At 53.1% G+C, this 15241-nt stretch overlaps 1 protein-coding gene across 1 annotated transcript in view; it reads right to left on the bottom strand.

Annotated features, from left to right (window-relative positions):
- The window catches only part of LOC147091393 (alpha-2-macroglobulin-like), a 1124424-nt gene that overhangs the window by 336318 nt on the left and 772865 nt on the right, over positions 1-15241 (bottom strand). Inside the window, exon 18 of the mRNA XM_085976756.1 lies at positions 6154-6316. Coding sequence (XP_085832882.1) covers positions 6154-6316 — 163 coding nt within the window. The remainder of the gene's footprint in view (positions 1-6153; positions 6317-15241) is intronic.

The raw sequence follows: 15241 nt of genomic DNA, 5'->3' as shown, positions 1-15241 counted from the left end.
GGAGAAGTACAAAAAGGTACATAAGATGACGGAGAGTAGTTCAGACGAATAGAAAAGTGATACAGACTCCGGAAGCAAGGAGCTGGGTTGTTGGAAACTACATAATGTAATCAAGATGGAGGATCACCAAACTATCTGGGTCACGCTCAAGATAGATGGAGTCCAAGTGAAAATGGAATTGGACACAGGATCAGGCCTAACAGTCATAAACCGAAGGGACTACAAGCGGCTATTCTCACATATACTCTTGAGAGATACAGAGATTGTCTTGAAGACGTACACGGGGCAAAAAGTCTACCCCAAAGGAAAAATAAGGGTGAACATGATATACAACGGCAAGGAAACACCAAAGATGGATCTATACATATTGCCAGATGGAGGACCACCACTACTAGGACGTGAATGGATCCGGAAGATACAGTTAGATTAGCATTCCATACAGGCACTGACGGTAGAGGCCAAAAAAGGATGACGACGTCACACCTGGACGACTACCAAAAATGCTAACTGACGCACAAGAAGTGTTCCAGGAGGGACTCAGAGCACTAAAAGGCATAACAGCGATGATCAAAATAGAGGAAAATGCAAGCCCAAAGTTTTTTAAGGCCAGACCGGTGCCTTATGCGATCCGCCCAGCCGTCAAAGCAGAGCTGGAAGGTTTGGAACGTTAAGGATTACTGTCCAAAGTGGACTGGAGCGAGTGGGCTACACCCATCGTTCCTGTAATGAAGAGGTCATTGAGTAATACGCCTGGGGAACCAAAGAAGATTCGCATCTGTGGGGACTTTAAGGTGACAGTGAACCCAGTCCTTCACACGGTACAATATCCGCTTCACAGATTGAAGATATTTTCGCCTCGCTATCTGGAGGAAAACGCTTCACTAAGATTGATCTGGCCCAGGCGTACCTGCAAATGGAGGTAGAAGAAGCCTCGAAACAATACTTCACGATCAACACTCACAAAGGTCTCTACCAATACAACCGGCTGGTGTTCGGGGTAGCATCAGCTCCGGCTATTTGGCAAAGGGCAATGGATCAAGCCCTGCAAGGGATTCCGGGGACCCAGTGTTATTTGGACGACATCCTGGTCACGGGCGAAAATGACAGTGATCACCTCGCCAACCTGGAGCAGGTGCTCACTAGATTGAAGGAATATGGGCTACGAGCTAATCGCCACAAATGCGAGTTTTTCCAGAAGCAGATCTCGTATTGTGGCCACGTTATTGATGAAGAGGGGTTGCATAAGTCCCCTGAAAAGATTGAGGCAGTAGTCAAGGCTCCAGCACCGGAAAATGTGTCACAACTGAGGTCGTTCCTTGGGCTGGTAAACTACTACCATAAGTTCTTAGCAAATTTGTCTACAGTATTACACCCACTGAACAACCTACTGCAAACGGGGGTACCATGGAAGTGGAATGACGAATGTCAACGAGCTTTCCAGAAGTGCAAATAATTGATCACATCAAAAGAGGTGTTGGCTCATTTCAACCCAGCACTACCAATTCGGTTAGCGTGTGATGCATCACCCTATGGTATTGGAGCGGTGCTGTCGCACAAATTCCCAGACGGGTTGGAGAGGCCAATAGCTTTTGCGTCTCGGTAACTAACCTCAGCCGAGCGCAACTACGCCCAGATTGACAGGGAAGCCCTCAGACTAGTATGGGGAGTGAAAAAGTTCAACCACTATCTGCACAGGCAGAAGTTCACCTTGCTGACTGACCACCAACCACTTGTCTCCATCTTTAATCCAAAGAAGGGTGTTCCGGTGATGACTGCGCAACGGCTACAAAGATGGTCCCTTTTTCTAGGGGCGAACCAATATGAAATAGAGTATAAGGGCACGAAACAGCATGGAAACGCTGATGGGCTATCACGCCTGCCACTGCCTACTGCGGAGGAAGTACCAGCAGTGGACCCTGTCGAAATATTTTATTCAACTATAATTGAACGCTTGCCAGTAACTAACGCGGATATAGAGAAGGAGACTCGAAATGATCCGACACTGTCTCGGGTATATGATTTGACGGTGAAGGGATGGCCAACACTTGGCGACTCACTGTTGCCAGCATTCTCATCCAGAAGAGAACAGCTGTCAGTATGCCAGGGGACATTGATGTGTGGATCCCGAGTGGTAATTCCACCCAAGTTAAGGGAGAGAGTGCTCAATGAGCTTCACGAAGGCCATCTGGGAGGGGTGAAAATGAAAAGCCTTACTAGGGCTTATTTGTGGTGGCCGGGGATCGATCAACAAATCGAGGACCTAACAAAGAGCTGCTCAGGATGCCAGAAGGGCAAAAATGCACCACCACATGCCCCTCTACACCCATGGGAGTGGCCCTCCTCTCCATGGCAACGGGTGCATATTGATTTTGCTGGTCCATTCATGGACTCAATGTTCTTAATAGCAGTGGATGCACACTCGAAATGGCCTGAGGTGATCAAAATGTCCTCCACCACTACGGAGAAAACGATTGCAGTCCTACGGACCATATTTGCCAGGAACGGCTTGCCAGAACAGATTTGCTCTGATAATGGACCACAGTTTGTGTCCGAAGAGTTTCGGAAATTTATGAGAAGGAATGGGGTAAGGCATTACACATCCGCCCCGTATCATCCAGCCACAAATGGATTGGCTGAGAGGTTTGTACAAACCTTTAAAAAGGCAGTAAGGGCCATGTGCGATGATGACATTCCACTGTAGCATAAGGTGGACAATTTCCTGTTAGCCTACAGAAATGCGACACATGCAGTCACCAACCAGACCCCGGCCATGATGTTCTTTAACCGAAGGTTGAGATCTCATCTGGATTTGCTCAGACCAAATGTACGAAGAGATGTTGAGAATAAGCAATTCCAGCACATCAATGGGAAGCCGACAAGGAGCTTCAATGTAGGGCAACCAGTCTTGGCCCGCGACTACCGAACAGAGAAATGGCAACCAGGAACGATATGCACATGGCAGGGGCCACTAATGTACACAGTGGATGTTGGGGAGAACATTGTGAGACGCCATGTCGACCAGATCCTAGAGTCACAGGAACGAGTCAACCCCATGTCTCACGTACCTGGTGATGAACCCGATATACAGGTAGCATCTACCCCAGAAACAGTAGCATCAGAAGCTGATGAACCAACCGACGACAGGGGGCCAGAATCGCCTCCGCACCAAGAGCAAGACACTCAGGAAAGGCGCTATGCAGAAAGGATCAGGAAGCCGCCCCAAAGACTGAATTTATAAATGGACTATTTTCAGTTAATGTTGCATGTTAAAAGTGTTAATTGTTAAATGAATGTTATGGTACTGTTAATCTAAAAGGGGAGGAATTGTAGTGTATGTACCTTTAAGGGGAGAACTACTTTTTACAGCTCCTGTATACTGTAGTACCGGCAGTGACCACACCTGTATATGAACCCTGAGTAGGGATCTGTACTGTTAGTTTTAGAGTAACCCTCATCCAGTAAGCACCTGTTGATTGTTCCTCTGCAGTCTCTGTCTATTTCTTGAAGGACACCATACATCAAGATTCACGGATTTAACAAAACTGACCAGCCTGTAGTTACTAGGATTGTCCTTACAACCTTTCTTGAAAAATTTTCACTTTGTCACTTTCCAATTCTCAGGCACCTCCCCTGCATCTAGGGAAGATTGGAAAATTATGGCAAGCCCTTCTGCTATCTCCACCCCCAATTCCCTTAATAACCTGGGATGCAAGCCATCTGGACCAGGCGACTTATCCACTCTAAGCATACCCAGCCTTTCTAGTATATCCTGTCTATCAATTTTCACCCCTTCCATTGCTTGTTCCTTTTCCACGTCTACCGATATTCTGTTAGCATCCACCTCCTTAGTAAACACCGATTCAAAGTACTCATTGACTATTCTAGCCTTGCCCTGCTCCTCTAAGCATATATCAACTTCTTTGTCTCTAACAGGCCCCACCCCACCGCTTACTGTTTCCATGCCAGTAGAATATTTTGGGGTCCCTCTTTATCGTAACCGCCACTCTACTCTCATATTCTCTCTTTGCCAATCTTATTTTCATCTTCACATCCCCTCTCAACTCATTGTATTTGGTCTGGTTCTCCCTTGAAGAATTCACCTGGCATGCATCATACACCCTCTTTTTTTGTTTCATCGCCCTCTCTATCTCCCTTGATATAAAGGCCAGCATTCCATTAGCCCTTTTGATTATTTTCTCTACCTGTTCATGACATTTTAATGATCTATGTATCAGGCCCGATGGCCAAACACTTGGTCAAAGTGGTAGGTTTTAAGGAGCGTCTTAAAGTTAGCTGCTAGCTTTAAAATTCGCAACCTTGTGTTCAAATCCTTCCTTGGCCTCACCCCTCCCTTTCTCTGTAACCTCCTCCAGCCATACAACCCTCCGAAAACTCTGCATTACTCCAATTCGGGCCTCTTGTGTATCCCCCTGATTTCCATCGCGCCACGATTGGTGGCTGTGCCTTCAGCTGCCTGGGCCCTAAGCTCTGGAATTCCCTCCCTAAATCTCTCCTACTCTCTACCTCTCTATCCTCCTTTAAGATGCTCCTTAAAATCTACCTCTTTGACCAAGTTTGTTGGTAATCTGCCCTAATATTAGGTATTTCAATAGGTAAATCGTGCTTGAATAATCTACTGGAATTTTTTGCAGGTGTACTGGTAGAATAGATTAGGGAGAACCAGTGGATTTGGACTTTCAAAAGGCTTTCGATAAGGTCCCGCATAAGAGATTAGCGTGCAAAGTTAAAGCACACGGGATTGGGGGTAAGGTACTGACTTGGATAGAACACTGGTTAGCAGACAGGAAGCAAATAGTTGGAATGAACGGGTCTTTTTCTGAGTGGCAGGCAGTGACCAGTGGGGTACCACAGGGATTGTTGCTAGGACCCCAGTTATTCACAATATATATTAATGATCTAGACGAGGGAACTAGATGTAATATCTCCAAGTTTGCAGACGACACAAAGCGGGGCGGGCGTGTGTGCTGTGAGGAGGATGCCGAGAAACTCCAGTATGATTTGGGCAGGTTGGGTGATTGGGCAGATGCATGGCAGATGCAGTATAATGTGGATAAATGTGAGGTTATCCACTTTGGTGGCAAAAACAGGAAGGCAGATTATTATCTGAAAGGAAATATATTGGGAAAATGGGAAGTGCAACGAGACCTGGGTGTCCTTGTGCACCAGTCACTGAAGGTAAGCATGCAGGTGCAGCAGGTGGTTAAGAAGGCAAATGGTATGCTGGCCTTCATAGCAAGAGGATTCGAGTACAGGAGCAAGGATGTCTTGCTGCATTTGTACAGGGCCTTGGTGAGGTCACACCTTGTGTATTGTGTGCAGTTTTGGTCGCCTTATCTGAGGAAGGATGTTCTTGCCATGGAGAGAGTGCAGCGAAGATTCACCAAAGTGATACCTGGGATGGCAGGAATGACGTATGCAGAGAGATCGGGTCGATTGGGCTTGTATTCGCCAGAGTTTAGAAGAATGAGAGGGGATCTCATTGAAACTTATAAAATTCTAACAGGACTAGACAGACTAGATGCAGGAAGGATGTTCCCGATGGCAGGGGAGTCCAGAACCAGGGGTCACAGTCCAAGGATAAGGGGTAAGCTATTTAGAACAGCGATGAGGAGGAATTTCTTCACCCAGAGAGTGGTGAACCTGTGGAATTCTCTACCACAGAAGGCAGTTAAGGCCAATTCATTAAATATATTCAAGAAGTAGTTAGATATATTTCTTAAGGCTAAAGGGATCAAGGGATATGTGGAGAAGGCAGGAACAGGGTACTGAATTTGGATGATCAGCCATGATCTCATTGAATGGCGGAGCAGGCTCGAGGGGCCGAATGGCCTACTCCTGCTCCTGTCTTCTATGTTTCTATGTTTCTATGTTTAACATCTCCTTATGTGGCTCGGTGTTGAATTTAGCTTGACGACCGCTCGTGTGAAGCACGTTAAGACAAATTTCAATGTTAAAGACGTTATAATAAAGGCAAGATGTTGATGTTGGTGATAGGCCAGTGTTTGACCCTCTGCCCCATTAGAGAGAGGGGTTGCCCCCTGCTCTGCCAGAGGGTGAAAGGTCAGAGCCACAGGAAACAAACTTTCCGAACTTGCGCGGTGTGAAGATGGAAAAATAAATCAGTCAGCCTACCCGACTGGGATGAGATTCCAGATCCAGGTCTCCGGGAAGTATTCTCGGATTGTTGTAACTACTTCCGCGTGGGATGTTGGATAGGTTTGCGAGAAGGCAATGATCGGACTGTCAAAGATGTCGGGTACCGCACCTGGCGCCCCCCAAGTCATTCCAGACGTATCTGCAAGAGGTAACAAAGTTATTAGCGTGTGTCAAAAGATACACAGAGAGAGGGGTGAGGAGTCCCACAGTTTGGGGGGTGAGGAGTCCCACAGATTGGTGGGGTGAGGAGGCCCATAGTTTGGGAGGTGAGCAGTCCCACAGTTTGGGGGTGAGGAGTCTCACTGTTTGGGGGTGAGGAGTCCCACAGTTTGGGAGGTGAGGAGTCCCACAGTTTGGGAGGTGAGGAGTCTCACTGTTTGGGAGGTGAGGAGTCTCACAGTTTGGGAGGTGAGGAGTCCCACAGTTTGGGAGGTGAGGAGTACCAAAGTTTGGGGGGTGTGGAGTCCTACAGATTGGTGGGGTGAGGAGGCCCATAGTTTGGGAGGTGAGCAGTCCCACAGTTTGGGGGTGAGGAGACTCACTGTTTGGGGGTGAGGAGTCCCACAGTTTGGGGGTGAGGAGTCCCACAGTTTGGGAGGTGAGGAGTCCCAGATTTTGGGGGTGAGGAGTCCCACAGTTTGGGGGTGAGGAGTCTCACTGTTTGGGGGGTGAGGAGTCTCACAGTTTGGGAGGTGAGGAGTCCCACAGTTTGGGAGGTGAGGAGTCCCACAGTATGGGAGGTGAGGAGTCCCACAGTTTGGGGGGTGAGGAGTCCCACAGATTGGTGGGGTGAGGAGTCCCACAGTTTGAGAGGTGAGGAGTCCCACAGTTTGGGAGGTGAGGAGTCCCACAGTTTGGGAGGTGAGGAGTCCCACAGTTTGGGAGGTGAGGAGTCTCGCAGTTTGGGAGGTGAGGAGTCCCACAGTTTGGGAGGTGAGGAGTCTCACTGTTTGGGAGGTGAGGAGTCTCACAGTTTGGGAGGTGAGGAGTCCCACAGTTTGGGAGGTGAGGAGTCCCACAGTTTGGGGGGTGAGGAGTCCCACAGATTGGTGGGGTGAGGAGGCCCACAGTTTGGGAGGTGAGGAGTCCCACAGTTTGGGAGGTGAGGAGTCTCACAGTTTGGGAGGTGAGGAGTCCCACAGTTTGGGGGTGTGGAGTCCCACAGTTTGTGGGGTGAGGAGACTCACAGTTTGGGGGTTGAGGAGTCCCACAGTTTGGGGGGTGAGGAGTCTCACAGTTTGGGGGGTGAGGAGTCCCACAGTTTGGGGGATGAGGAGTCCCACAGTTTGGGGGTGAGGAGTCTCACAGTTTGGGGGTGAGGAGTCTCACTGTTTGGGGGTGAGCAGTCCCACAGTTTGGGTGGTGAGGAGTCTCACAGTTTGGGGGGTGAGGAGTCCCACAGTTTGGGGGGTGAGGAGTCTCAAAGTTTGGGGGGTGAGGAGTCCCACAGTCTGGGGGATGAGGAGTCCCACAGTTTGGGGGGTGAGGAGTCCCACAGTTTGGGGGGTGAGGAGTCCCACAGTTTGGGGGGTGAGGAATCCCACAGTTTGGGGGGTGAGGTGTCTCACAGTTTGGGGGGTGAGGAGCCACACAGTTTGAGGGGTGTGGAGGCCCATAGTTAGGGAGTGAGGAGTCTCACAGTTAGGGAGGTGAGGAGTCCCACAGTTTGGGGGTGTGGAGCCCCACAGTTTGTGGGGTGAGGAGCTCACAGTTTGGGGGGTGAGGAGTCCCACAGTTTGTGAGGTGAGGAGTCCCACAGTTGGTGGATGAGGAGTCTCACAGTTTGCGGGGTGAGGAGTCCCCACAATTTGGTGGTTAGGAATCCAACAGTTTTGTGGGTGAGGAGTCCCTCAGTTTGGGGGGTGAGGAGTCTCACAGTTTGGGGGTGAGGAGTCTCACTGTTTGGGGTGAGGAGTCCCACAGTTTCGGGGGTGAGGAGTCCCACAGTTTCGGGGGGGAGTAGCCTCACAGTTTGGGGGGTTGAGAAATCTCACAGTTTGGGGGGTGAGGAGTCCCACAGTTTAGGGTGTGAGGATTCTCCACAGTTTGTTGGGTGAGGAGTTCCACAGTTTGTGGGGGGGAGGAGTCTCACAGTTTGGGGGCTGAGGAGTCCCACAGTTTGGGGGGTGTGGAGTCCCACAATTTAGGGGGTGATGATTCCCACAGTTTGGGGGAGTGAGGAGTCCCACCGTTTGGGGGATTGAGGAGTCTCACAATTTGGGGGTGAGGAGTCCCACAGTTTGGGGGGTGAGGAGTCTCACAGTTTGGGGGGTGAGGAGTCCCACAGTTTGGGGGGTCAGGAGTCCCACAGTTTGGGGGGTGAGGAGTCCCACAGTTTGGGGGTGAGTAGTCCCACAGTTTGGGAGGTGAGGAGTCCCACAGTTTGTGGGGTGAGGAGTCCCACAGTTTGGGGGGTGAGGAGTCTCACAGTTTGCGGGGTGAGGAGTCACACAGTTTGGGGGGTGAGGAGTCTCACAGTTTGGGGGGTGAGGAGTCTCATAGTTTGGGGGGTGAGGAGGCCCATAGTTTGGGGGGTGAGGAGTCTCACAGTTTGGGAGGTGAGGAGTCCCACAGTTTGGGCGGGGTGAGGAGTCTCACAGTTTGGGAGGTGAGGAGTCCCACAGTTTGGGAGGTGAGGAATTCCACAGTTTGGGGGGTGAGGAGTCCCCACAGTTTGGGAGGTGAGGAGTCCCACAGTTTGGGGGGTGAGGAGTCCCACAGTTTGGAGGTGAGGAGTCCCACAGTTTGGGGGGTGAGGAGTCCCACAGTTTGGGGGGTGACGAGTTTCACAGTTTGGGGGTGAGGAGTCTCACTGTTTGGGGGTGAGGAGACCCACAGTTTGGGTGGTGAGGAGTCTCACAGTTTGGGCGGTGAGGAGTCCCACAGTTTAGGGGGTGAGGATTCTCAAAGTTTGGGGGGTGAGGTGTCTCACAGTTTGGGGGATGACGAGTCCCACAGTTTGGGGGGTGAGGAGTCCCACAGTTTGGGGGGTGAGGAGTCCCACAGTTTGGGGGGTGAGGTGTCTCACAGTTTGGGGGGTGAGGAGTCACACAGTTTGGGGGGTGAGGAGTCCCACAGTTTGGGGGGTGAGGAGTCCCACAGTTTGGGGGGTGAGGAGTCCCACAGTTTGGGGGCTGAGGTGTCTCACAGTTTGGGGGGTGAGGAGTCACCCAGTTTGGGGGGTGAGTAGGCCCATAGTTTGGGAGTGAGGAGTCTCACAGTTTGGGAGGTGTGGAGTCCCACAGTTTGGGGGTGTGGAGTCCCACAGTTTGTGGGGTGATGAGCTCACAGTTTGGGGGTTGAGGAGTCCCACAGTTTGTGAGGTGAGGAGTCCCACAGTTTGGTGGATGAGGAGTCCCACAGTTTGGGGGGTGAGGAGTCCCCACAGTTTTGGGGTGAGGAATCCCACAGTTTCGTGGGTGAGGAGTCCCTCAGTTTGCGGGGTGAGGAGTCTCACAGTTTGGGGGTGAGGAGTCTCACTGTTTGGGGGTGAGGAGTCCCACAGTTTCGGGGGTGAGGAGTCCCACAGTTTCGGGGGGAATAGTCTCACAGTTTGGGGGGTTGAGAAATCTCACAGTTTGGGGGGTGAGGAGTCCCACAGTTTAGGGTGTGAGGATTCTCCACAGTTTGTTGGGTGAGGAGTTCCACAGTTTGAGGGGGTGAGGAGTCCCACAGTTTGGGGGTGAGGAGATTCACATTTTGGGGGGTGAGGAGTCCCACAGTTTGGGGGGTGAATAGTCCCACAGTTTGGGTGGTGTGGAGTCTTTCAGTTTGGGCGGTGAAGAGTCCCACAGTTTGGGGGAGTGAGGAGTCCCACCGTTTGGGGGAGTGAGGAGCCTCACAGTTTGGGGGTGAGGAGTCCCACAGTTTGGGGGGTGAGGAGTCTCACAGTTTGGGGGGTGAGGAGTCCCACAGTTTGAGGGGTCAGGAGTCCCACAGTTTGGGGGGTGAGGAGTCCCACAGTTTGGGGGTGAGTAGTCCCACAGTTTGTGAGGTGAGGAGTCCCACAATTTGTGGGGTGATGAGTCCCACAGTTTGGGGGGTGAGGAGTCTCACAGTTTGCGGGGTGAGGTGTCTCACAGTTTGGGGGTGAGGAGCCTCACAGTTTGGGGGTTGAGGAGTCTCACAGATTGGGGGGTGAGGAGGCCCATAGTTTGGGAGGTGAGGAGTCCCACAGTTTGGGGGTGAGGACTCTCACTGTTTGGGGGTGAGGAGTCCCATAGTTTGGGAGGTGAGGAGTCCCACAGTTTGGGGGATGAGGAGTCCCACAGTTTGGGGGTGAGGAGTCCCACAGTTTGTGGGGTGAGGAGTCCCACAGTTTGGGGGGTGAGGTGTCTCACAGTTTGGGGGTGAGGAGTCTCATTGTTTGGGGGTGAGGATTCCCACAGTTTGGGTGGTGAGGAGTCTCACAGTTTGCACGGTGAGGAGTCCCACAGTTTAGGGGATGACGAGTCCCACAGTTTGGGGGGTGAGGAGTCTCAAAGTTAGGGGGTTGAGGAGACCCACAGTTTGGGGGATGACGAGTCCCACAGTTTGGGGGGTGAGGAGTCCCACAGTTTGGGGGGTGAGGAGTCCCACAGTTTGGGGGGTGAGGAGTCCCACAGTTTGGGGGGTGAGGTGTCTCACAGTTTGGGGGGTGAGGAGTCACACAGTTTGGGGGGTGAGGTGGCCCATAGTTTGGGAGTGAGGAGTCTCACAGTTTGGGAGGTGAGGAGTCCCACAGTTTGGGGGTGTGGAGTCCCACAGATTGTGGGGTGAGGAGCTCACAGTTTGGAGGGTGAGGAGCCCCACATTTTGTGAGGTGAGGAGTCCCACAGTTTGGGGGGTGAGGAGTCCCCACAGTTTGGGAGTGAGGAATCCCACAGTTTCGTGGGTGAGGAGTCCCTCAGTTTGCGGGGTGAGGAGTCTCACAGTTTGGGGGTGAGGAGTCTCACTGTTTGGGGGTGAGGAGTCCCACAGTTTTGGGGGTGAGGAGTCCCACAGTTTCGGGGGGGAGTCGTCTCACAGTTTGGGGTGTTGAGAAATCTCACAGTTTGGGGGGTGAGGAGTCCCACATTTTAGGGTGTGAGAATTCTCCACAGTTTCTTGAGTGAGGAGTTCCACAGTTTGTGGGGGGGAGGATTCACACAGTTTGGGGGGTGAGGAGTCCCACAGTTTGGGGGTGAGGAGTCTCACAGTTTGGGCGGTGAGGAGTCCCACAGTTTGGGGGGTGAATAGTTCCACAGTTTGGAGGGTGTGGAGTCCCACAGTTTAGGGGGTGAAGAGTCCCACAGTTTGGGGGAGTGAGGAGTCCCACCGTTTGGGGGAGTGAGGAGTCTCACAGTTTGGGGGTGAGCAGTCCCACAATTTGGGGGTCAGGGGTCCCACAGTTTGGGGGGTGAGGAGTCCCACAGTTTGGGGGTGTGTAGTCCCACAGTTTGGGGGGTGAGGAGAGCCATAGTTTGGGGGTGAGTAGTCCCACAGATTGGGGGGTGAGGAGTCCCTCAGTTTGTGGGGTGAGGAGTCTCACAGTTTAGGGTGTGAGGAGACCCACAGTTTGAGGGGTGAGGATTCCCACAGTTTGGCGGTGAGGAGTCCCACAGATTGGCGGGTGAGGAGTCCCACAGTTTGAGGGGTGAGGAATCCCACAGTTTTTGGGTGAGGAGTCCCAAAGTGTGGTGGGTGAGGTGTCCCACAGTTTGGGGGTGAGGAGTCCCACAGTATGGGGGTGAGGAGTACCACAGTTTGAGGGGTGAGGAGTCCCACAGTTTGGGGTGTGAGGAGTCCCACAGTTTGGGGGGTGAGGAGTCCCACAGTTTCAGGGGTGAGGAGTCCCACAGTTTGGGGGGGTGAGCTGCCCCACAGATTGGGGAGGTGAGGTGTCCCACAGTTGAGGGTGTGAGGAGACCCACAGTTTGAGTGGTGAGGAGTCCCACAGTTTGGGGGTGAGGAGTCCAACAGTTTGGGGGTGAGGAGTCCCACAATTTGGGGGTGAGGAGTCCCACAGTTTGAGGGGTGAGGAGTCCCACATTTTGAGGGGTGAGGTGTCCGACAGTTTGGGGGTGAGGAGTCTGCACAGTTTAGGGGGTGAGGAGTCTGCACAGTTTGAGGGGTGAGGAGTCCCACAGTTTGTGGGGTGAGGAGTCCCACAGTTTGTGGGGTGAGGAGTCTCACCGTTTGAGGTGTGAGGAGTCTCACATTTTGGGGAGGTGAGGAGTTCCACAATTTGGGGGGTGAGCAGTCCCACAGTTTGGGGGGTGAGGAGTCCTACAGCTTGTGGGGTGAGGAGTCCCACAGTTTACGGGTGAGGAGTCCCCCAGTTTGTGGGGGTTGAGGAGTCCCACAGTTTGAGGGTTGAGGAGTCCCCACAGTTTGGGGAGGTGAGGAGTCCCACAGTTTGAGGAGGTGAGGAGTCCCACAGTTTGGGGGGTGAGGAGTCTCATAGTTTGGGGGCTGAGGAGACTCCACAGTTTGTGGGGAGAGGAGGTCCACAGTTTGTGGGGGTGAGGACCCCACAGTTTAGGGTGTGAGGATTCTCCACAGTTTGTTGGGTGAGGAGTTCCACAGTTTGTGGGGGTGAGGAGTCCCAAAGTTTGGAGGGTGAATAGACCCACAGTTTGGGGGGCGAGGAGACTCACAGTTTGGGGGGTGAGGAGTCCCACAGTTTGGAGGGTGAATAGTCCCACAGTTTGGGGGGTGTGGAGTCCCACAGTTTAGGGGGTGAAGAGTCCCACAGTTTGGGGGAGTGAGGAGTCCCACCGTTTGGGTGTGAGGAGTCTCACAGTTTGGGGGGTGAGGAATCCCACAGTTTGGGGGGTGAGGAGTCCCACAGTTTGGGGGGTGAGGAGTCCCACAGTTTGGGGGTGAGTAGTCACACAGTTTGGGAGGTGAGGAGTCGCACAGTTTGTGGGGGTGAGGAGTCCCACAGTTTGGGGGGTGAGGAGTCCCAAAGTTTGGGGGGTGAGGAGGCCCATAGTTTAGGGGGTGAAGAGTCCCACAGTTTGGGGGAGTGAGGAGTCCCACCGTTTGGGTGTGAGGAGTCTCACAGTTTGGGGGGTGAGGAGTCCCACAGTTTGGGGGGTGAGGAGTCCCACAGTTTGTGGGGTGAGGAGTCCCACAGTTTGTGGGGTGAGGAGTCTCACCGTTTGAGGGGTGAGGAGTCTCACATTTTGGGAAGGTGAGGAGTTCCACAGTTTGGGGGGTGAGCAGTCCCACAGTTTGGGGGTGAGGAGCCCTACAGCTTGTGGGGTGAGGAGTCCCACAGTTTGGGGGGTGAGGAGTCCCACAGTTTGTGGGGGTTGAGGAGTCCCACAGTTTGAGGGTTGAGGAGTCCCCACAGTTTGGGGAGGTGAGGAGTCCCACAGTTTGAGAAGGTGAGATGTCCCATAGTTTGGGGGGTGAGGATTCTTACAGTTTGGAGGCTGAGGAGTCTCCACAGTTTGCGGGGTGAGGAGTTCCACAGTTTGTGGTGTTGAGGAGTCTCACAGTTTGGGGGTGAGGAGACCCACAGTCTGGCGGGTGAGGAGTCCCACAGTTTGAGGGGTGAGAAATCCCACAGTTTGTGGGTGAGGAGTCCCACAGTGTGGTGGCTGAGGTGTCCCACAGTTTGGGGGTGAGGAGTCCCACAGTATGGGGGTGAGGAGTACCACAGTTTGAGGGGTGAGGAGTCCCACAGTTTGAGGGGTGAGGAGTCCCACAGATTCGCGGGTGAGGAGTCCCACAGTTTCAGGGGTGAGGAGTCCCACAGTTCGGGGGAGTGAGCTGTCCCACAGATTGGGGAGGTGAGGTGTCCCACAGTTGAGGGCGTGAGGAGACCCACAGTTTGAGTGGTGAGGAGTCCCACAGTTTGGGGGTGAGGAGTCCCACAGTTTGGGGGTGAGGGGTCCCACAATTTGGGGGTGAGGAGTCCCACAGTTTGAGGGGTGAGGAGTCCCACAGTTTGGGGGTGAGGAGTCCCACAGTTTGGGGGTGAGGAGTCCCACAGTTTGAGGGGTGAGGAGTCCCACAGTTTAGGGGGTGAGGAGTCTCACAGTTTGGGGGGTGAGGAGTCTGCACAGTTTGAGGGGTGAGGAGTCCCACAATTTGTGGGGTGAGGAGTCCCACAGTTTGTGGGGTGAGGAGTCTCACCATTTGAGGGGTGAGGAGTCTCACATTTTGGGGAGGTGAGGAGTTCCACAGTTTAGGGGGTGAGCAGTCCCACAGTTTGGGGGTTGAGGAGTCCTGCAGCTTTTGGGATGAGGAGTCCCACAGTTTGGGGGGTGAGGAGTCCCACAGTTTGTGGGGGTTGAGGAGTCCCACAGTTTGAGGGTTGAGGAGTCCCCACAGTTTGGGGAGGAGAGGAGTCCCACAGTTTGAGGAGGTGAGGAGTCCCACAGTTTGGGGGGTGAGGAGCCTCATAGTTTGGATGCTGAGGAGTCTCCACAGTTTGTGGGGAGAGGAGTTCCACAGTTTGTGGGGGTGAGGAGTCCCACAGTTTAGGGTGTGAGGATTCTCCACAGTTTGTTGGGTGAGGAGTTCCACAGTTTGTGGGGGTGAGTAGTCCCAAAGTTTGGAGGGTGATTAGACCCACAGTTTGGGGGACGAGGAGACTCACAGTTTGGGGGGTGAGGAGTCCCACAGTTTGCAGGGTGAATAGTCCCACAGTTTGGGGGGTGTGGAGTCCCACAGTTTAGGGGGTGAAGAGTCCCACAGTTTGGGGGAGTGAGGAGTCCCACCGTTTGGGTGTGAGGAGTCCCACAGTTTGGGGGGTGAGGAGTCTCACAGTTTGGGGGGTGAGGAGTCCCACAGTTTGGGGGGTGAGGAGACCCACAGTTTGGGGGTGAGTAGTCACACAGTTTGGGAGGTGAGGAGTCCCACAGTTATTGGGTTGAGGAATCCCACAGTTTGTGGGGTGAGGTGTGCCACTCTTTGGGGGGTGAGGAGTCCCAAAGTTTGGGGTGTGAGGAGGCCCATAGTTTGGGGGGTGAGGATTCTCACAGTTTGGAGGCTGAGGAGTCTCCACAGTTTGCGGGGTGTGGAGTTCCACAGTTTGTGGTGTTGAGGAGTCTCACAGTTTGGGGGTGAGCGGTCCCACCGTTTGGGGCGG

The sequence above is a fragment of the Somniosus microcephalus genome, unplaced genomic scaffold (assembly GCF_052327205.1).
Source record: "Somniosus microcephalus isolate GS21.2 unplaced genomic scaffold, FLI_Smic_1.0 unresolved_chr3, whole genome shotgun sequence".
Lineage (NCBI taxonomy): Eukaryota > Metazoa > Chordata > Chondrichthyes > Squaliformes > Somniosidae > Somniosus > Somniosus microcephalus.
Note: the sequence above shows the minus strand (reverse complement) of the source record. Positions and strands in the feature narration are given on the sequence as shown.